Genomic DNA, 22,258 nt, shown 5'->3' on the forward strand with positions numbered 1-22,258 from the left:
TAATTACAGTGTTGGAATTTTTGTTCCATCGAAGCTTCAAGTATTTATGTAGGAAATCTGTTTTATCTATAAATTGGCATTGTTAAATTATTATTTGGATTAGATACGCGCTATTCTCTTACATTCTTATCTAGGATGTCTATGGTGTTAACTTTCACACCTAGTCAGGATAAGCTAAGGTTTGCTGCAGTAATAAGCTATTCTTAAGATGGAATGTCTAGTCTTTATTGTCACATGTCTGATCATGGGCTGGCATTGAAGCCTTTGCACCTCATCATCTCTGGGACATTGCAGACAAAAAGGCAGATCTGAACATGGCTGTTCTGCCCCTGAAGTAGCATACTGCTTCAGGTACCAGTCAGTCTCTCGCCACTAAGAGTTGGAACACAGTGCCTCACTAATGGGTTAGCTTGTGCCCCTTAGAATTAAGACTGTTTCAGAGTTCTATTGGATATGACTTCTATAAATTTGTCTATGTCATCCAATTTTCTTGTAGAGGTCATAATTTTCCTAATAAGAGGAAATTTGCTTTCTTTTCCTTGCTTTTGCAGTATTTTTCCCTCACTTTGCATTTTTCATTTTTTCACTTTTCCTTTTTTGCCCACCCCATATAATCTTAAGATCTTTAAGTACTTAAAACCAAGCAACAAACAAAGCCTATCAGTCTGTAGTTTCTCTTCAGAAACATTTGTGGTTTCTCCTTGGGAAAAAACTTCTAAAATTCCTAGTTGCCTGTACAGATTTATTCTGGGGCATTATTACTGTCTTTGAATGTCCTTTAGTCAGTGTTGTTGCCTTCACTTGAAGTGGCACAGGTACCAAGGGTTAGGTGCCATGTCACTTGCTGATGAGAACAAACCCCCAACAGGGCAAGTCCTTTGGTGTATCTTCAGCTGGGGCTTCTTTATCAGAGTTTCTGCAGCTGCTTCAAAGGCTGCTTCTGTGTGAAATGAGGGGTGTAGTGAGTCAGTCTCAGAGTAGCCGGGGTTTTCATTTTCCTTTCTCCCCTTTGTCCTGTCTTCCTTCCATTCTCCACTTCCAGATTACTAAAAGCAGTTTGCTCAAAGGCATATCGTTTTCAATATCAGGTCCACTGGAGCAGGATGCAGCGATTCCTCTGTGTTGCGAGAGATGGGTTCTAGAACCTTGCCAGATACTGGAGACAGTGGATGTTCACAGCCCCTCTGTAAAATGCACCGTATTTGCCATAGCCAGTGCACATTCTTCCGTTCATTTAAATCGTGCTTAGTGACCCGGAATACCTAGTGCGATGTAAATGCTGTGTAAACAGCTGCTTTGCTGGACTGGTGGGAAATAACAAGGGAGGCCTATGTGATGTGATATATATATATATATATTTATATATATATCATATATCATATATTTATATGGTATTTTCAACCCATGACTGGTTGAAACTAGTATTGAGCTGACTGCATTGTTAAAAGGATAGTTTTACATCGGTATATGTGCATACAAGCATGTACACACATGTGCTTTTACACACATGCATAGATGTCAGAGAAGAGTTTGCAGGCATTAGTGTTCTCCTCCAGTGCAGGTTCCGGATTTTAAACCCAGGTGTCCAGGTGTGATGGTACACGCCTTTACCTGTGGAGCCATCTCCCTTACCCTCGTCTCTCTCCCTAAAAGGACATGGGTCATGTTGGATGAAGGAGGAAGAGAGGGACCAGAGAGAGGCAGAGAAGGCAAAAGAACAGATATTAGATACTTAAAAAAAACAAAATAGCACATAGACCAAGACGGGTAATTCTGTTTGGAAGAGAAGGATAGATGGTGTTAACTTTAGGTTTTAATAGTTTTAAGACACATTTAAGAGCCATCAAGAAAGCCAGATCCCCCATACGTTGTCCTCTGACTTCCAATGCATGTTATGTAACACACACACACACACACACAGAGAGAGAGAGAGAGAGAGAGAGAGAGAGAGAGAGAGAGAGGAGAGGGAGAAAGAGAGAGAAGAGAGAGAGAAAGAGAGAGAGACAGAGAGAGAGAAAGAGAGAGAGAAAGAGAGAGACAGAGAGAGGGAGGAGAGAGAGAATAAATATTTAAAAAGTAAAAGAAAATTGAAGTCCTTTTATTCTAAACTCTTCCCGTTTTGAGGAAAGCATGTATGGAAAGTTGACCTCTACTGTGCCTCACTCTGCCCTTCCCTGTAGGGCCACATCCCAGGCACAGCTATCCTGACAAGTAGTGGGAAGTGAAGGGTTTTACTCAGTGGCTTTAGTGACTTCACCTAAATACTGAGACCATTTCCTGATCTATAAAATGTGCCCCTGGGACTTTTTCAGCTGCTCTTGCCAAGGTCCCCAGTACAGCTGTATTTACTTAACTAGAAAGCCAGGTTGAACTTGGTGCTAGGGAAGAGGGTGAGTGAGGAGAAAGATACTTTCCAGAGAGCAGTGGAGATCAGCTGGGGTTGGCAACTACTGCCCCAGCCTTGCCCTTATGGTGACAGTGCCTCCAGCCTCTTGGCATCTGCTCCCTGGGTCTTCTTTTACAGTTCCCAAGACTGCTTGCTTTTCTGCTGCTGGGATCCTTTAGCTTTAGGGCTCAGGCTGGGTCGTGCCCAACTCCATCTTGTCTCTCTGCAGCTCCTTTCCAAGGTGTCCACAGCTCTCAGACTCACATTTGCCTCAAGGCTCTAGACCAGTGGTTCTTAACCTGCGTTTGTGTTGTGATCCCTTTGAGGGTCAAACGACTTCACAGGTGTTGCCTAAGACCATTGGAAATCACATTCACATTGACGATTCATAACAGTAGCAAGATTATAGTTAGGAAGTGGCAACAAAGCTAATATTACGGTTGAGGGTCAGTACAGCATGAAGAACTGCATTAAAGGATCGCAGCATTAGAAAGGCTGAGAACCACTGATGCAGACCTTTCTGAGCCATGTCTGGGTATGCACACAAGCCCATATAAGCCACATATGCAGAAGCTGTAGGATTCATTTCCCCCAGACTTCCCATTCCTGTTTAGACTGACCTTGCCATCCCCTATCTTCTCTCAGGTTCTTGTGGCTTAGCCTATTCTGACATCTGATTGTCCCCACACACCTCAACTGTCCCAGCAAGCCTGTACTCTCTGTTGGCCCTAGGAACAGTAACAGCAGCCTTGTACACTGTCTCTACTTTGTTCCATGCCTTCCAAGGCAGAGGAGGGGGGAGGGGTCACAATGCCTTCTTTATGAAAACATTTTCAACCTTTTTGTACCGCTATTAGATGCACACATCCAGAGTGCCCTTGCTGAGCTCGCTCCCTCATCTCCCCACAGCCCCACTGCCCCTTACATTGCTTGTTCCTCAGGATGACCTTTCCCCTATTGTCCAGCATGGGGCTCTCATTCCTCGGGTTACAGGAATCTGTATTGGACCTTTCTTTTTAAAAAGTAGAGTTTGTGTGCCAGAAATTGTGGTTGTGTGGAGCGAGGCCTGGTCTCAGTGTCCTTGATGTGAAAGAGCATGCATAGCGTTCAGAGTAGGCGATGATTAAAAGTCTGTAAAGTTTTATAGACTACTTCTATTGCAGTCATAACTTCTTCGTGTTATATAGATATGTGACAGAGGGTGAGCAGTGGGAGAAGCAAGCTCCTCGGGGTGGTGGCACTCCGCTGGCACTGGAAACTACTGTCCCAGCCTGCCAGTCAGTCCCTTGTCACCTCGTTTTGACATTCGCCTTCAAGCTTGTTCTCGAAACAGCTTCTAAAAGGCTCTCTAACGTCTGCCAGTGTTCCTGTGTGTGCATGCTTTTTCTGTCAGAGTCTAGTTACCCTGGGAGAGGGTTGAGACTTCCTTTCCAGCTCACTTGTGTTTTTTTCTATTGCAAATGCTCTATATTTTTGTTTGTTTAATTAAGATCCATTTGAGAGCAAGGATGGAAGGACTAGAGGTTTCAAGTCTGAGAATCATGTAGACGGATGTTAGTGATGAGTTCCCAAAGCAGTCATCTTTCAGTTGTCTTTGCTTTTGGCTAATTCTCAAACACACAGTTAAAACTGTAGGAGGAGCAAGTGCTAGAACCCGCCAGAGAGACGTTGGTTTGGCGCTGAATGTGCTCCATAGAGCAGTGGTTTCAGCACATGCGCAGGGCTGGCGTCCATCCCGACACAAGGCAAGAGCCTGCTTGTCCGTCCTGCAGGAAGGGGGTGCTTTAGATACAGGCCTTTAGAAGTATCGCCCTGCACACTTCAGGGGAAGAGTCTCCCGAGGGAAATGGCAACTTCTTTCCTTAAGCCTTCACATTCCACAAGACATCCTTTCCTCAGGCCTGTGGGCGGAGAGTGAGCTCCTCGGGCTTGCCTCTGCCTATCAGGAAGGTGGCTCTGAGCATGGTGGGGCCTTCAAAGGTAGCCCTGCTAGACTTGGGAAAGGTGTGTGCTCGCCGCCCAACACACATCCTGGGTTCTGTGTCTTACCTGCCATCTTTTACCTTTGCTATTCTAGCTAAGCCACAGCAGTGATGTGTACACCACAGCAGCGGCATTCTGTTGCCCTCCAGGGATAGTCCTGTGTCCCCCATGCCACTGGATCTGTAGCCTTTAGCCTTCTTGCCTCTGGGGACTCAGGGGAGATTGACCCTGAGCATTCTGGGAAACTTGAAGCTTTACTTTCCCAACAGTTAAGTCCTGAGTTGTCTAAATGGGTTGTACTGCCCCTAAACCCACAGAGTGCCCTGTGCTTACCATCCCTGTGTCCCCACTGTTGTCTCTTTCCTTCCAGGTGTCCTGCACACACCTGTCTCCTGTCAGGTGCAATGCAGGAAATGCATATTGACCCATCACTTAAACTTGAAGCTCCTCCCTGGGAAATGCCCCATTTGTTGTTTTTTTGTTTTTATAAATGGAAAGAACTTAGTTTTTATATTGACCGTGGTGTTTTGTTAAGTGTAACATTGAAGTATTCCAGTCTGTTGCTAACACAAGATTTTAATTTTTCTTTACAGGTCAACTTTGTAGTGTGCCAACTCTTTGCCTTGTTAGCAGCCGTTTGGTTTCGAACTTATCTCCATTCAAGCAAAACTAGCTCTTTTATCAGACACGTAGTTGCAACCCTTTTGGGCCTTTATCTTGCATTTTTTTGCTTTGGATGGTAAGTATTTTGATCATGTGTAAGGAACGCTGTTAGGTCTGTTTGAGAATTGAGTGTGTAGAGGAATACATGGCTTTTGTTCTGAAATTGACTTACAAAGTTATTTACAAGGCTAACTTTCAAAACCTTTAGAAACAGCGGGTTGGGAATGGGAATCTCTCACTTTGTCTTAGGGAAGATTTACTGTTTATGATTTATGAACAGGGACCAAGGAGGACTTAGAAAGACAGTCTGTTAAGTAGTTCTGTTCGCCCGTCTTGAAAATATTTTATGCTGAAACAAGCAGGAAATTGTTGTGTTGTTTGTTACTTTGGGTTTTCTCTGTGTTGTTGACTCTGACGAGCCTGGGAAAGCCCACTTGATTGACTCTCGTACTATTAGCAACAAAGAGGCTTTTGTTTGTTCTCAGTGGAGGAAAAATTAAGAGAAGTTTTTCCTCTGGATCCTTCAAATGTGTGTGGGGGTGTGTGTGGGGGGGTTGCGTGGTGTGTGTGCATGTGCGTGCGTGGTGTATTTTCGTGTGCCTGTGTGTGCGTGGTGTGTGTGTGGTGTGTGTGGTGTGTGCGTGCATGGTGTGTGTGCGTGTGTGTGCATGCGTTCGTGTGCATGTGCATGCGTGTGTGTATGGTATGCGTGGTGTGTGTGCATGGTGTGTGTGCATGTTTGGTGTGTGTTCGTGTGCATGTGCTTGCGTGTGCGTGGTGTGTGCATGCATGGTGTATGTGGTGTGTTTTTGTGTGCATGTGGTGTGCGTGGTGTATGCGTGTATGGGATGTGTGTGTGGTGTGTTTGTGTGCATGTGCATGTTGTGTGTGTGGTGTGTGCATGTGTGGTGTGTGTTCATGTGCATGTGTGTGTGTGCGCTTGTGGTGTGAGTGTGTGGTGCCTGTGGTGTGTGCGTGCATGGTGTGTGTGTGTGGTGTGTGTGCGTGTGCATGCGTGCGTGTGGTGTGCATGGTGTGTGTGCGCTTTCGTGTGCATGTGCGTGCATGCATGTGCACGCGCGCGTTTGTGTTAGCTAGCCCCAGTCTTCCTCACTTGGCTAGCCTGAGAGCTACAACTCAGAGTACGGCCTGTGCTGCTTCTTGGCACCTGTGTGCATATCTGAAACGAGGAAAGCACGGCAAGAAGGTGCTCAGTCACTCTTGGCAGCGGAGACTCTGGGTAGAAGGGCTTCTGATGACTCACAGGTTTCCCTCCTGGGTCAGCACTCAGAAGAGCTCGCCATTCACAGACAAGGAGGCTGGCTTGCTCTTCTGCAGGCACCTGTTTGAGCTGAGGAGGCTGTGAGAGAGCTGGATGTGTACCGATTTGATCCCTACATTTGAGCCTTCCCCAGTGGGCTGGAGAGCCGGTGTACTCTTAGGCACCGCTTTTCTTCGGGTGTTCAGGCTTTGTCCTTACCAGGGCTGCACTGCCTGGTGTTTCTTAATCTTCCCTTTGCCTCCAGCAGTGGCAAGTGTTTCCTAGGACTTCATGAAAAGTCAGCTAAGTATAATTTACCCATGCCTACCACAGATCAATCAAGTGAGCATCATTTTCATCTCTACCATATTGCCTTTGGCTGGCTCTCTGATAGCCCTCGGTACTGTACGTGGTGTTGTGATTTTTGCCTCGCTATCTTAAGGTCCAAGTAGATGGAGCTTTTCACTTTTTGGATGGCATTAAGTGTATGTATATCATTGAAGTTTTCTGAGGTTTCTATTTTGACTTGTAGGAGCAGTGTATGTTTTTTAAACGTCATAGAGCTTTGGCAACATGGACTACATGGATGGACCGTAGTTCCCTTATTCCCCAGCTTCAACAGTTACTAACACCCCACGCTCCTTATTTTATCTTCCCCCATTCCTGGAGCACACTGAATGTGTCTCTCAGTGTATCCATTTTCTCATCAGCAGCTAAGGATCCCATGTGTGTGTAGCCTGTTTTCATGAGGGGCTCACTTCACTTTGTGCTCTGTGGAAAGGCAGGGGAGGGTGGGTGTGGGGGCAGAGTGCAGGAGTCTCTTCACTGAGCTGTCCTTCACTGAGGTGTTTCACCATGTTAAATCTTCGTGGATACCTTCTAACACAGCATCCTAGTTACCAAACTTGAGATCAAGGTTACGTTGTCCTGAGTTTCAAGTTACATATGGTAGCAAGAGATTTATTTACTTCACTGGGTTCTTCCTCCTCCTCCTTTTGGTAGGAGGGAGAGAGTAAGTTAACTTTTTATTAGTTGGAATTAGTTAATGGTAAGTATTCTGGTTTATTCTTTAGCTTTGCTTTGTTAGTGTTTTTTCTTTCTCTTTCTCTTTCTTTCTTTTTTTTCCCCTCAGAGGCAATCCTCTCACTGATTTTTACAACTTCCCCTTGGAGGACACATTGGCTCTGTAAATATAATTAACATAATTGCTCACTTCACCTACTTCTGCTTAGCCCCACTCCCCCATTTTCTTAGTGCCTACAACCCTCTTATATTCGTTCAAATAGCTTTGATAAGACTATATAGTATCGATTGGCCAGTGAGCTGGCTTAGTGGGCAAAGGTGCTTGCTGCCAAGCCAGGTGACCTGAGTTTGCTCCCTAGAACCCACGTGATAAAGGGACAGAGCTGAGTCCTGCCTGTTGTCCTCTGACTTCCAAAGGAACATGGTTATTTATTTAAAGGGGGAAAAGCTTATAGATCACAGTCCCAGCCAACAGCCCTCTGCGCAAGTTTTTGAGTGGATCTGTGGATGAGGGATGCTCAGACAGTACTCCCATTATCTAGTTGGTCAGGAGTGGCATTTCTCTGTTCACCCAATCTCTTTGTTTTCCTTTTTCATATGGTATTGAATTAGCTTTTTACTCCTGCGTAGTTGGTTTTTTTTCTCTTTGCTCTTTTGGGGGGCTCTTTATTAGACCAATCAGTTGTTGTAGGCAGGCAAAGTCACATGGCTCCACAGAGTTAAGCAAATGCAACATAAAAGAATGCAGCACATCAAACATTCCACACACAAACATTCCACAGCATACACAAATATAACACATCTTCAAAATACGATTCTACGACACTCCTGTGCCTCTCTCTGGACGTTCCATGTGTTACTCCATAATCCTGAAAAGCTGAAGTGGCCTGAGCGTGCTTCCCGTGTGCGTGGTACTAGTAATGATGACGTGTGAGGTAGTGAGGGGCAGTGTCACTCGAGTGGTAGCGTAAGGAGCTGCTGCCAGTTGTGGAATTCACAAAAGAGATGAATCCAGAGCTGATCAGTGCTCAACCTCAATTTACCACAGCAGCAGAGACGAGCATGGCAAGTACCTGCCTAAGTGTTACCCTACATCCAAAAGGTAGCTAACATGCTGCCCTGAGTGGGAGCCTGAAGTCTGTCAAGCCACTACTATACTATAGGCTTCCAAGTCTTGATGCCCCAAGGAGATTTTCCCTAGAAAAGGAAACACTCTCCTCAGTAACCCTCAATCAGACATGCTCCTCCACCCTGTTGAAGATACTTTTGAGTATTAAAAGTTCTTAAAAGTACTTAGCTGTCCCCAGCAACTCACCTAAAGGTCTGCTAGTGAACTGTTGACAAGAAATAGGTGGATGAGATCTCAATTAATTCCTTTAAAGCTTCATTCTATTTTCATTTATATTAGTGTATGCTTTCCTGTCTCCTTAAAGCCTCTGATTATAGCCAGCATTCCAAGTCATTGTTTTCTGGATGTGTATATGTGGTGTGTGTATACCAGTGTGTGTGGGGGGAAAGAGAGAGAGAGAGAGAGAGAGAGAGAGAGAGAGAGAGAGAGAGAGAGTGTGTTTGTGTGTGTGTGTGTGTGTGTGTGTGTGTGTGTGTTTAGAGATGTAGCCTGGCCTAGTCTGTATAGCGGGTAAAGTGCCTGTCTTCTACGGACCTGTCTTGGAGCTGGCTTCTTACTTGTAATATGTCTGTAGAAAAATGTGTAATAAGTTTTCCTGCATTCATATTGTCTGACAGTCTGTTGTGAAGTTAAAAAGAAAATTTAATTGTATGTTAATATCTTAATAATTTGTACATGAGAACTGCAGAAGTTTGCTATACATCATGCCATCCAAAAGGGAAGTTGAAAGAATGCAAGTGTGTGTTTGTGCACATGTGCATGTGTGATGTCTGATCTCAGGAATGGTTTGGGCTGAGTTTAGTCCCAGAGGTCCAAATCATATTTTGCCTGAAACTTGTGACGTGAATAAATGAATTACTTTTGTCATTAAATGGTGATTTCTATACTGGAATTTTAGAAAGGACTGCCATGCCAACCGCAAACACATCATAGCAAATTACTGGATTTTTAGAAAGAAGTTCATTTGACTGACCCCTGTGCTTTGAGAATAGATTGGGGGTTTTGTGAATTACCCTGTTACAAAGGTAAATAGAAGTAGAAAGCTGATATTGGAGAAGTTTGGGGAAACAGCAGGCTTTCTGCCAGGACTTTTCTGTAATCCGTGTTTATTACTCCTTTTAAAATTATTGTTCCTTGTCTTATGAGGGCGGTGGCCATCCTCAGTCCACATGGCCCCACGCTGCTTTCCTGTTGCTAGGATATGTGGAGAGCTGGGGTTTTGAGCTGGGCTTGTAAAGGTTGGTTTTATTTATCCAGCTCCTTTGGCCTGAGGCTTGGGGCTCCCAATCCTGGGTGTTTGCAGAATGTCATTTGGACTTGGGAAGGTTTAGTTATTTGTGTGTGTGTGTGTGTGTGTGTGTGAGAGAGAGAGAGAGAGAGAGAGAGAGAGAGAGAGAGAGAGAGAGAGAACCTTCTAACCTTCTAGATTACATTAAGTACTTTCCTAGCTGTAGTCTTTGCATCGGATGGTTGTGTCTGCTTCTAACACATTCTCCCTTTTTATAGGTATGCCTTACACTTTCTCGTCCAGAGTGGGATTTCCTACTGTATCATGATCATAGCAGGAGTGGAGAGCATGCATCAGTGAGTATTGACTGCGTTCACACAGAAAAACACCTTTCCCTTGAATAGAGTCTGATCAAAGATAGTGGTCATATTTATTACACTCCAGTGCTCCTGAAGCGGGGATGGACATCCCTCTCTGGTCTGTGCACATCAGCTCCAGAGTTCTCTGCGGACATGTAACGCTGTGGGGTGTGTTCAGCAGCACCCCTAGCTCCCACCCATTAGACACCGGGAGAACCCTGATTTGTGACAAAAAACAGTGTCTCCAAGATAAACACGTAAGGGCAGGAATCTTCCCTGTTTAACTGCTACTGGCTTAGTCTCTAGACAATTACTAGTAGAGAACAGAACTAAAGAGCATGCATGCAAATGTTGAAGGCCAGTTTAGGACCAAGTGATTTATGGGTATTCTGGGAAGGAGACAAGGAAACAAGGTCCCTGTTCCTGGCTCGCACACAGAAGTGGAAACAGTTTCTCAAAGGTAGGGACCCTGAAATAGGGACTATTCCGAGAGGTAACCAGACCCCCTAAACAGTGTTCGGTGTGCAATAAATGTTAGTATTTCCTGAATCAGTGGATGTGACTTAAGCAACTGTGAGATGCACAGCAGGAGTTGAGGGTAGGCAGGGGTAGGTAGCTAGTCTGGAAGTGTCCATTTGGGAACAGCGTTACCAAAGTGACCAGGGATGTGGCTCCAGCCTGCGGCTAAGGACCTGGTATACATCCACAGTATACATCCACGCTGGAGTGTGGTGCCTGCAGGTCACAGCAGGAGCAGCAGACCCCTCACTCAGGAAGACCTGAGCTCAAGTCTGCGCAGGTGGCTTCCTCCACATTTTTCTGTTGACAAGCTGGCAGGCCTGTTGCATGGTGCTGCTCTCATTTAGGGCAGGTCCCTTCTGATTTGCTGTCCCACATGCCAGTTTTTGGAAATGCCCTGACAGGCATACCTAGAAGTGTGCTCTGTGAGTCTCCTAAGTGTCCCTCAGTTCAATCAAATTGACAAGACTGACCTTCACAGATGTGGTTTTCATTTCCTTACACACAGCCCGTGCTGGCTTTTCTTTTCCTTCTGTGAACTAACACGTAAAAGTAGATGTTTTGTTTTAATTTCGCTAAGTGTAAAAAGAGTAGTTTAAGAGTGTTTTGGGTGAAGCAACCTTTGAATCATTACGACCCTATTTTAAAAATTTAAAGATTAAATTTTATGTATATGTCCGAGTGCCTACTTGTCTGAGTGTGTACCACATGTGTGCAGTGCCTGCAGCGTCCAGAAGAAGGCGTTGGATCATGTAGAATTGGAGTTCTAGCCATGTGGATGCTGGGAACCGACCCAGATGCTCTACAGACGCCACCTCTCCAGCCCTGTAGCCCCATTTCCAAAGCCTGCACAGATGACAGGTTCAGGGTAGTATTTCATAGCTGATGAAACACAGATATGTTTCTGACCCGGACAGTAGAAAGAGAAGCAGATGAAATTGCTGTGCACAGAGGACTTGGATGCTACCTTAACCGAAAGCAAGAGTGACAGGCTCTTGTGTTGGAGTGATAGTCAGGTCATAGCTTTGCAAATAAAATCAGGTCTTTCCTGAAAGGCAGGGGTCGGTGGAGTCAGTGTCTCAATGCTGCAGACTTGCCCTGTACAGGACGGCAGCTGCTGGATGTGTGCGGCTCTGCAAGCTTCTTTTTTGTTTATTACTTATTTAATTTATTGTTATTTTTTTTCCAGATGGCTTTTCTATGTAGCCCTGGCTGTCCTGGAAATTGTTTTTTAGACCATGCTGGGCTCAAACTTGGAGATCCACCTGGCTCTGCCTCCTGAGTGCTGGGTTTAAAGGGGTGTACCACCACACCTGGCTCTAGCTCTGTTAGTTTAAATTCATTAAAATTTAAAATGCGGTTTTGTTTTGCTTTTAAGCCCACTGTGGCATACATCTTTAATCCTAGCACTTAGGCTGAAGCAGGGTGTTTTTGAATTTGAGGTTATCTTGAACTACATAAGACTGTCATAAAAAAATAAATAAAAACAATAAACCAGCCAGGCGGTGGTGGTGCACGCCTTTAATCCCAGCACTTGGGAGGCAGAGGCAGGCGGATCCCTGAGTTCGAGGCCAGCATGGTCTACAAGAGCTAGTTCTAGGACAAGCTCTAGAAACAACAGGGAAATCCTGTCTCAAAAAAACTAACCCCCCCCAAAAAAAAACCAAAAACAAAACAATAAAACAGAAACAACAAAACACCCGAATACTAATGACAAAATAAGAAGCATGAATCCACTCTCAAGAGGTCACCCCTAAGTACATGTGAGCAGCACTCAGTGGACTCAGTCGGGTGTGTGTGGGGGTCTGTGTATGTGTGTACAATGGAGGTCATGGAGAAGAGGTCCTAAGTTGGAGAGGGAGGGCCTGTCGTTGGAGAGCGAGAGCCGGGAGAGACAGTGATGAAGACTCGGCTCTCATACATGGAATTCTCAAAAAGCAATCGTAGTAATAAAATGCTGTGCTTCAGCCATAGAAGCTGTGTTTCAGGTGCTCGGGAGTCTGTGTGTCTGGCATGTGCGGTGGTGATTTTGGCCAGTACAGGGAGAGAGCATTTCGACCCTCGCATACAGTTCTGGGTAGCGCTGCTGTGGTGATGATGCAGAGGTATAGGGTAGGTAGTGCCGCCCTCTCCAGCGCTCTCAGGGAGGAAGTGAGCTGTCCACTTGCTCACATGGGCACTAGAACTCAGTGCCAGGTTCTGACAGTGCTGATGGAGTCAGGAGGAGGCTGGGCCTTCTGAACCACTGCGGTTAGAAACAGGTAACAGGGGACAGCAACTAGGGAAAATTGTGTGCTTTGGTCTCCTTAGTTTGCAGCTATTTCAGTTTACACACACACACACACACACACGGCTTTACCTCTTCTTGCTTTCTTGTTAACATACATTCCTTCTTTTCAGTGTAGTTTTACATGATGTGTGTATTCATTTGAAGAGCCAGACTACAAATCTTTAACGATGGAAGATTTACGCTTCTCTGGGTGCTTAACCGTCTTGTGGTTTTTATTATATGATCCACTTTATGTAGTATTACTGTGTGTTAGTTAAAGTGTTTCAGTGTGCTGTAAACTTGATTGCTGTAGCTCCCCCTCTGAAAGTGCTCATATGTGCTGTGTCACTCAGATCCTTATCCAGATGATTCATCATTATCCCTCAATCCAGGGGCTGGAGAGAGAGAGATCAGAAATCATCAGTATGTGTTCTAGCTAGGTGTGCCAGCGCTCAGGAGGCAGGGGCAGGCGGATCTCTGTAAATTAGCGCCTTGCATGATCTATGTTGTGAGTTCCAGAACAGCCAAGGCTACATGGAGAGGCTCTGTCTCAAAAACAAAATAGACGAAGAAACAAGCAAACAAACAGCAATTGCTTTGGCAAAGGACCCAGGTTTTTTCTAGCTGGTATTTTGATGTAGGCTTTGAAATTGTGGGGGAAGGGGCTAGGTGACAGGCACTAAGATGAGTTTAGAGATGGAAGAGGGATTAGATGACAGGCACCAAGAAGAGTATTTAGAAACAGTTGGTCTGGGCTGCCATAGTAAAATGCCATAAACTGGCGATTGATAAAATAGCAGAAACTTATTTCTGGAAACTCTGGAGGTTGGATAGTTCAAGTTTGGGTGCCAGTAACTTGGTGTGTCTGGCGAGAACTGCTTCCTGGTTAATACTCAGCCCTCTTCCTTTTGTGACCTTGAGGCCAAAGGTGCATTGGTGTGGGCTCTTGGTCTCTGTGAGGTCTCCTCTAAGCTAACATTTTAGAGCACTATGTATTAGGCTTTTAATTCTCCTAATTAATATAGGGAGAACTATGCTGGATTTATCCAGCATTTTCCAAAGCAAGGTTTGGCGGACTGTCTTTATAGTGGACCAGGTAGTGAACGTTAGGGTTTGCAGGCCTGGTAGCCTTTGTCACGCTCTGTTCTTAAGCTGCAGAAGTGTGGGAGTGTGGCGGCATGCCAGTAAAGCTCCTTAGAAACGCAGGAAGGTGCCAGATTCAGCCAAATCATCTAATAAGGAAAATCTTGCCACAGGTTGTGGTATTGCACCTGGGATGGTGTGTTCTCAGTTAAGTGTTCACTGGATGATTAAATGCATGAATGAATGAATGAGTACATGGTGGACTTCTGTTGATAGCAAATCCTGTCCGTGCGGCCTCCTAGACTTGAGTCCAGCCGTAGCCGTTGCCTCCAGCACAGTCACCGGGCCACACGTCAGCCCTGCCCTGCAGGACCCTTGCCAATAGCTTCTGCTTGTCCTCTGCTGCCCTCCTTCCCAAGAGCAGAGTTGCCTCCTTGATTGCTTGCCTGGAGCAATTGTTGCTGAACTGCACATTTCTTTCTCTTTCCTGGAAGAGAACGGACTGGGGGCAAGGAGAGGGGTGTTGGGAGCTCTTCACCTGGGTCATAGAAGAGAGAAGGAAGAGATCAGGACTGCCCATGCCCCTGTGGGCTCAGGAAGGCATTTTTCCCAACAGAAGGAAACACAGCGTGGGTAGGTCCCATGTATCCTCATGTGCTTTTCTGATGTGCTGAATTAGCTTTTGTGGATGGTGTGGGAACCAGAGTGTCCTTGTATTGCTTTAAAGAAAATTATGTGGGGGAATTTTGAGTTCCAGAAAGACAGTCTTAAAATTTTGCAACACAATAGAAGAGAATGGCCGTTATCTTAATATAAACTACAGAAATGTAGACCAAAATGGGAATGTGGAAAGGCTGTTAGGGAAGCACGATTAATAAAAACTCAGAGAGAGATATTGGGGTTCAACCTGAAGGTCAGAAAAGTAAAACAACCAGGTAGAGGTTCTTACCTCTACCTCAGTCTGAAATGGTGATCCTGCCTCCAGAAATATCAGAATGAGACTGAGTCTGAGCTGTTTCCTTCCGTTTTACAATCCTCTCTAGGGCTGGGATTAAAGGCATGCACCACTATGCCTAGTTTTTATGGCAACTAGTGTGGCTACTGGGACTAAAGGTGTGTGTCACCACTGCCTGGCCTGTAAGGCTGACCAGTGCAGCTGTTTTACTTTCTGGTCTTCAAGCAAGCTTTATTAAAATACAAATGAAATATGTTGGTCTTGAGAATTAAGCTAAAATATTTTCCTTGTAAATTGGCAAGTGATTGTCAACAAAATCAGTGGCCTGGAGATTAAAATGTGAAAAATATGAGCATTTACAGTGAAATCACAAATATCTAATGTCTCTGCACTATGTGGGATACCTTCAGTAGTTATAAGACGTTTGTGATCTCTATGGTTGTATTACTCTGACCCCGATATCTTCCAGAAGCAGCTTAAGGGAGGATTGAGTTTTGGCTCATGGATTTGGAGGGTTTCAGATCACCATGATGAGGAATGTCATAGAGGCAGGAGCATGTGGCAGAGAGGATTCACATCCAAGCTGGCAGGATGCTGGGGTACTGAGTCCAAAAGCAGGGCTATGACCTCAGAGACCTGCCCCTTGTGACCTACTTCCAGTAGGCAGGCTCCACCCCCTAAAGATTCCATAGCCTCCCAAACAATGTCAACACCTAGGGAATGAAGAAATGTTAAAAACGTGGACCCATGGGGGACATTCTGGATTCAAACCTTAACAGAATTTAAATGACCTATCATGAGACTGAGATGCCCATCAGTATGGACCCTCTGTCTTCATTTGGGTTGCCATGACCACAGCAACTCATAAGGAAAACATTTAATTGAGGGGGCTCACTTACAGTTTCAGAGGTTCAGTCCATTATCATCATGGCGGGGAGAATGGTGGCAGGCAAATAGACGTGGTACTGGAGAAATAGCTGAGAGTCCTACATCTTGCAGGCAACAGGAAGTAAACTGACACACTGAGCGGTATCCTGAGCATAGGAAACCTCATAGCCTGTCCCTACAGTGACACACTTCCTCTAAAAGGCCATACCCACTCCAACAAAGCCACACCTCTTAATTGTGCCACTCCCTAGGAGCTGATGGGGGGACAGTTACATTCAAACTACCACACCAACCTTCACTGTGTGCCTTAGAGTTTCCAGAAGCCAAGAGAGCACGGCAGTTGGAATAAAGGATGCGAGCACCCAGAAGAAGCATTTAAACTTGTAAATGACATGCTTTCCAGGGCCACCCACCATGACAGAGTCTCGCTGTGTCTTTCTCTATCCGCTGGTGTCACAGCAGAGCCTCCCCTGAGTATTCTGCTGTCATTTTCACCACCATGAGCGAGCTGCCGTTCGCTTCGGTTTTCCCCAGGGTATGAACTCTTTCGTAGGATAGTTTGCAGTTTTCTCATGCCGAAGCATTTAGATAAGAAAGCTCATTAAAGGGAAATGATCTGTTCCATTCTGTTCTCCAGAGTGGACTTTTCTAGCTCTTGGGTTTGGATGTGTTTTTGTCTTGGTTGGGTTAAGTACTGGTCCCCAGTGTGTGCTTATGAGACTTCTAGGAGATCATGGTCCTTCTTGCTAGTGGCTGCAGGTGCCTTACTTGGTGGGGTAAGGTGCTTGCCATGAGGTGACGTGTTCTCCGCCCAGCTGCTTGCTTAACCTCCCTCTCTTGGCTTTCCTGTAGAACAGTGTATTCCAGGTGATGGCAAGGAGGGGCGGTGCTGCGGGAGAGAGGCAGTTTTAGCTGATAGGGCCCGTGTCACAAGGGCGGGTAGTCCTAGGGTGCTCTTTGACGTGCCATCTGCCATTGCCATCGAGACGCACGAGCGTGGGTCCCTAGATAAAGAATGCTATCTGAATTCCAGTAGCTATGCTCTCCGTGAGTGGTGATCTTGGAGCTGCCATCTGGCAGGCAGAAGCCTCAAGCCATTTGAAAATGTGTCCTCATGAAGCTAATTAGCAATGGTTAGTGGCTCAGCAGTAACTCTGTGGGGAAAACATTAACTTCTCTGAGGGTAATCCTGGGCTCCTGTGAGAGACAATAACATGTGGTTGGAAGGGAAGTGGACCTCGCTTCTGTTTTCCTCCGCATTCCCTGTGGACCAGATTCAGAAGCCTTTTGCTGTTCTGCAGAAGTGTAGGCTCTTTGGGGCTCTTCAGTGCTGTTTAAATGCACTTCAGTTAGGAAATTGAGGTTGGTTTCAGTTAGGGACTCCAGGCGCTTTTCCAGTTGGTCCCTAATTCTCCCCTCGTCATAGGTCATGTTGAGCAGTTGTTGTACATCAGGCCTTGCACCCAGCCAGGCACTGTCACCCACTAGCAACAGCCCTCATGTGGGTGTGGCTTACCCATTCCACCAAGATACCTGTCTAGTCTTGAAAATAGTAATCATATATTACTTAAAAATGAGGGAGTTCTAGTAACTAAAGTGAGAATATTACTTGTCAGTGAGGGACAGGATTCATCCTTGGGCTTTGGGTATATCCGAAGACTAATAGTATTTTTGCCCCACACTTCTAATCTTTGTCTGAACATCGCAGAAAGAAAAAAAAGAGTTCATGTAAGCATTGTTAGGGATGATGACAATAAATCCTGTCATTTGATGCTGTACAGTTTGCTTAAAACTGGTGTTTTATGTCAACTTCACACAAGCCACAGTCATTGAGAAGGTAGCCTCGACTGAGAAAGTGCCTCTGTAAGACAGCTTTGGTTAAGCCTGTAGGGCACTTTCTTAATTAGTGATTGATGGGAGAGGGCCCAGCCCATTATGGGTGGGGCCATACCTGGACTGGTGGTCCTGGGAAAGTAGACTGAGCAAGCCATGGGGAACAAGCCAGTAAGCAGCACGCCTCCATGGCCTCTGCATCAGCTCCTGCCTCCGGGTTTCTGACCTGCTTGAGTCCCTGTCCTGACTTCCTTTGATGATGAACAGCGATATGGAAGTGTGAGCCAGATAAACCCTTTCCTCTCTTGCTTTTGGTCATGGGGTTTCATCACAGCAATAGTAACTTGAGTTTTAGGTAAGTTTGTGGAGGACCTGGGGAGTGCTGAGGCTGATAGAACACTCAAGCCCTCTGTGGTGTGGTGTCTTGTCTGTACCCAAAGGTGAAGTTTCTCTAGTCCCCGCAGGGGTTGGACTGAACAGGCAGAGCCTCTGGACTGTGACTTTTAACTTGAACTCAGGCACTCTGTGGAGGACTTTGTTGTTTTAAATACCTGTCTACCTGTTGAGATGGTGCTGTGATAGAGGAGGAGCCAGAGGTGTACTCGGGTGGAGTTGCTTGAACAAGGTCACAGGACAAGGAACAGCCTGTGTGAGCGTTCTTAGAGGTGGGTCTCAAGGGGAACACTAAGGCAGCATGCTGAAGATACGGAGTTTACTAGAAGAATTATTAATGCATGAGCAGACACACAGGTCAAACACAACTTGTGGGGCTCTGAGGAACACCAGAGAAAAACAGCGTGTCAGGCCCTCTGAAGAGAGGATGGCAGTGCCCATGTGGTACAGCTCAAGCCAGACTTTCTTGATACCCAGATAGGAGCTGGGGAAGAGGGTGGAAAGCTAGATGTGTGGCCAGCTATACCCCTTTGGTTGTAAACTCACTTCCCCACGTGAGACACCCTGAACCCGGAAGTTCCTTAGCTAGAGATTCACTGTTGTATCTCAGCGGGTGCCTGTCGGCACCTGAGAGGGAGTGATGCTGCAGATATTGTGCGGCTGGATTCTCATTACGTGCTTACCCGTGCACAGCTCCGAAAGTCATCCATGACCCTCAGAGTTGTTAATTTGTTTACTCGAGTCTTTTAGAGAATTTTTTATTTAAACAAAAAGATTTTTATTTGCTTACCAGTCAGCATAAACTTCCAGATACATATTTTGAAAAAATACTCAATACCATTGACATACTGTACTGTGACATTTTTGTTGTTGCTATCAAATTCTTGGGAACATATAGCATTTAGGTGTCTTCTAAAAAGGTTTAACCTTTAACTAAATGCTTGACTAGCAGTGATCCTCAGTTCTGGACTCCTTACTTTGTTTAAAACTGTCCAGAAATTTTGAAGTGTTTTGCCTCAATTATTATATTACAGTACATACAGACTTTAAAGTAGCACATTAAAGTTAGTGTTGCTGAATGTTTAACTATGTAAAGATGTATTGCCTGCCTAAGGCACCTGATTGTTCTAATAAAAAGCTGGAAGGCCAATAGCAAGGGAGGAGATAATAGGAGGGACTTCCAGGCAGGAAGAGTAAGGAGGAGGAGGAATTTAGGCTTGGGAAAAGAAAGAAAAAGAGATGCCCGGGGCCAGTCAGGCAGGCAGCCACCAGCAAGCCACACTTAGAGTGGGACTTTCAGAATGAAAGGAAGGTAAAAAGCCCCAAAGCAAAATGTAGATGAATAGAAACTGGTTAAATGGAGTTAAAAGAGCTAGTGAGACAAGCCTAAGCTAAGGCCAGGCATTCTTAATAAGTCTCGGTGTCTATTGGCAGCCCAAAGAAAATTCCAACTATAAGTTAGTATACCAGAAATATAGTTTTAACATAAATATGTATAGGGAAAAGCTGATTTTTTTAAAATTATTAATAGTTTATTCCACACTCCGTATTTGAGTGCTTATGGAAGGAAAGGCAAAGGATAACGAACTATTTAATGACCTAGAAACCTGCCTGGCATATAGGTGAAAGGTTATTAGGAGGGTGAGCATCTATTTCCCACGATGAAAACCCAGCAGTTGTTTAAATGTAATAAAGGCCCCGGAAGGAGTTGTGATGGCTGTTTCTTTTCCTGGCCTTGAAATTGGCCCGAGGCGTAGCTGAGCTTGAACAGTTCCTGCCTTAGGAAGGAGATAACGGAAGTCCAAGCTGCAACTGGCCCTTTGCCTTACTGAGTTCATTGTAATCTGTCTCCTATGCAATATGCCAAGAACAGCTTCCTTTTACAATGCCAAAGATTATAAACTTCAAGACTATAGAATACACAGTGCTACCCGCCTTACAGCTCTCTGAGACGTCACTGTCTTAAGATGTGAAGAAACAGGTTTAAATCACATGTTCCTTTTTCAAGCTACTTAGCTCTTAAAGCTCAGAATGGCAGTCAGTTCTGTGGACTGAGTTACTCCCTTACAGCTTTAGGTGGTTCAAGGATTTCTCTTATCCTTGGTAAACTGCAGGAGGGGCATGGTGATTGATTGATAATACTGTGCAGAAACATGTTGTCATTTGTTTCTTAGGTTTCTCTGTTTTCCTTTTATAAAATTACAAGTGGTCCAAGGGATTGTTTTAAAAACTAGCCTCTGGTTTTTGTGGTCTTTAATTTTGGCATACTCCAGTCACATAAACATGTAAACACGTGCACACATCCACCAAAAAAAAGATAATAAGGATTAAGGTAAAGGTAAGGTAAAAATTAAGATAATTCTTGGGGACTAAAGATGCGTGCTGGGAAGAAACAACAGAGGGGAAGAATAACTGTGGAGCATTGTTGTGTGACGTTTTACTCCTTTGGCTTTTTAGACTCTTTTGGAGGCCCACCACCCAAGTCCTAAGTAAATCACTCACATTGAGGCTTATTTTTAATTTATTATTATTTATGAATGCCCATCCTTAGCTTGGCTTGTTGCTAGTCAGCTTTTCTTAAATCATATTATCCTGATTACCTTTTGCCGCTGGGCTTTTATCTTTATCTGTTTCTGTATGCCTTTCTTTACGTCTTACTTCGTGGCTTGCTGGGTGGCTGGTCCCTGATGTCCTCCTGCTTGTCTTCCTCCTTCTCTCATTGCTCCTGGGTCCTCTCTCTGAGTACTCCTTCTATTTACACTGTTTTATAGCTCTGCCTTTCCTTGCTCCTGCCTTGCTATTGGCCATTCATCTCTTTTTTTAGGATCATCAGGTGTTTTAGAGAGGCACAGTAACACAAGTTCACAGAGTTAAACAAATGCAACATAAACAAAAGTCACACACCTGAAAATAATATTCCCCAACAGACTGTGACCTCTGGAGGGAGTCTGGTCTTTGGGATCTTTCCCAGGTAGAAAGCTTCCTGCTGTCTTATGCCATTCTTTATAACCACAGCTCAGGGCATCAGCTCCACCTGGTCTCATCTTTGCTCTCCAATTTCCTGCCTTCTTGTCCTCTAAGGGTCAAACTAAGAAACAGGAATAACGCCCCCTTCTTCCTCCACATCACAGAACTGCCCTGGCCTCTCTTTCTCTTTCTTCTTGGGTTGTTTTGGGCACTGGGCATTTCTAAAGCATTTGAGAGAGTGCCTGGCATGTGGTACAGCCCCAGAAAATGGCAGTGATCATTTGCTATTATTCACTTTCTCCTGACACCTTGGGCCACCATTTCTCCTCTTTTGTTCTTGTGCCTGCTGGTCCCCAGCCCTGCCCTGGCCTGTGCCCAGGTGCTCTTTCTAAATGTCTGTCTGAGCACTGCTCTCTTTTGCTTCAAATTCTAGATTGGCAGCTTAGCCATGGCTTTGTGGCCACCCAGCCTGCCCGTCCACTCACAGTTCATAGGGCTGGCTCCTCAGCCGCTGCCAGCCCAGCCCAGCCATAATGAACCATTTGTAGTTATCCACACCCCCCCCTACTGTTCCACACTCTGCTCCTCCTTTGTGTTTGCTGGGAACCCCACCCCCATGTGAATTCCTGCTGTCCTTTCCCAGCCTGTCTGTCTGTGACCTTGGGGAAACCCTCTCCTTCTGTGGAATGAGTTGCTACCACTCTGCCCAATTGGGGAGCTCCATGTGTCACACTGTGGGAATCGTACTTGCTCTCAAGTGGCACCAAGACTCAGGGAGTCTTTGCTGGCCTCCTTGGGTCCTGCGTGAAACTGTCCAGGTTACGTAGCTTCTGTAACTTCAGGTTCCTCATTTAAGTGAGGAGGATTAGGGATAATGGTCATGGGCGCGTACTGAGAATTTAGTGAGACCCTGAATTAGTCAGGGTTGTCTAGAGGAAAAGAGCTGATAGACTCTGCCTGCCTGTCTGTCTACCTATCTTATCTGCCGTCTAGTGTCTGCCTATCTATCTGTCATCTGTGGGGTTAATTTATTAGAGTTGCCTATGGACATATGGTCTAGCTAGTCCAACAATGACTGTCTACTAATGCAAAGTCCAAGAATCCAGTAGTTGTTCAGTCTATGAGGTTGGATGTCTCGGCTGGTCTTCAGTGTACATAGAATCCCACAGAAGCAGGCTCTAATGCCAGTGAAAGAATGAACTTGCTAGCAAGAGCAAGGGTCAGCAGGCAGAGAACAAAAGCTTCCTTTTTTCATGTCCTTTATGTAGGCTGCCAACAGAAGTTGTGGCCCAGATTAAAGTTCATTCTACCCGCCTCAA

At 45.3% G+C, this 22,258-nt stretch overlaps 1 protein-coding gene across 1 annotated transcript in view; it reads left to right on the plus strand.

Annotated features, from left to right (window-relative positions):
• Mboat2 (membrane bound O-acyltransferase domain containing 2) overlaps positions 1-22,258 on the plus strand; it is a 124,925-nt gene that overhangs the window by 38,748 nt on the left and 63,919 nt on the right. Inside the window, exons 2-3 of the mRNA XM_038319839.1 lie at positions 4,963-5,108; positions 9,952-10,029. Coding sequence (XP_038175767.1) covers positions 4,963-5,108; positions 9,952-10,029 — 224 coding nt within the window. The remainder of the gene's footprint in view (positions 1-4,962; positions 5,109-9,951; positions 10,030-22,258) is intronic.

The sequence above is a fragment of the Arvicola amphibius genome, chromosome 2 (assembly GCF_903992535.2).
Source record: "Arvicola amphibius chromosome 2, mArvAmp1.2, whole genome shotgun sequence".
In the NCBI taxonomy this organism is placed as follows: domain Eukaryota; kingdom Metazoa; phylum Chordata; class Mammalia; order Rodentia; family Cricetidae; genus Arvicola; species Arvicola amphibius.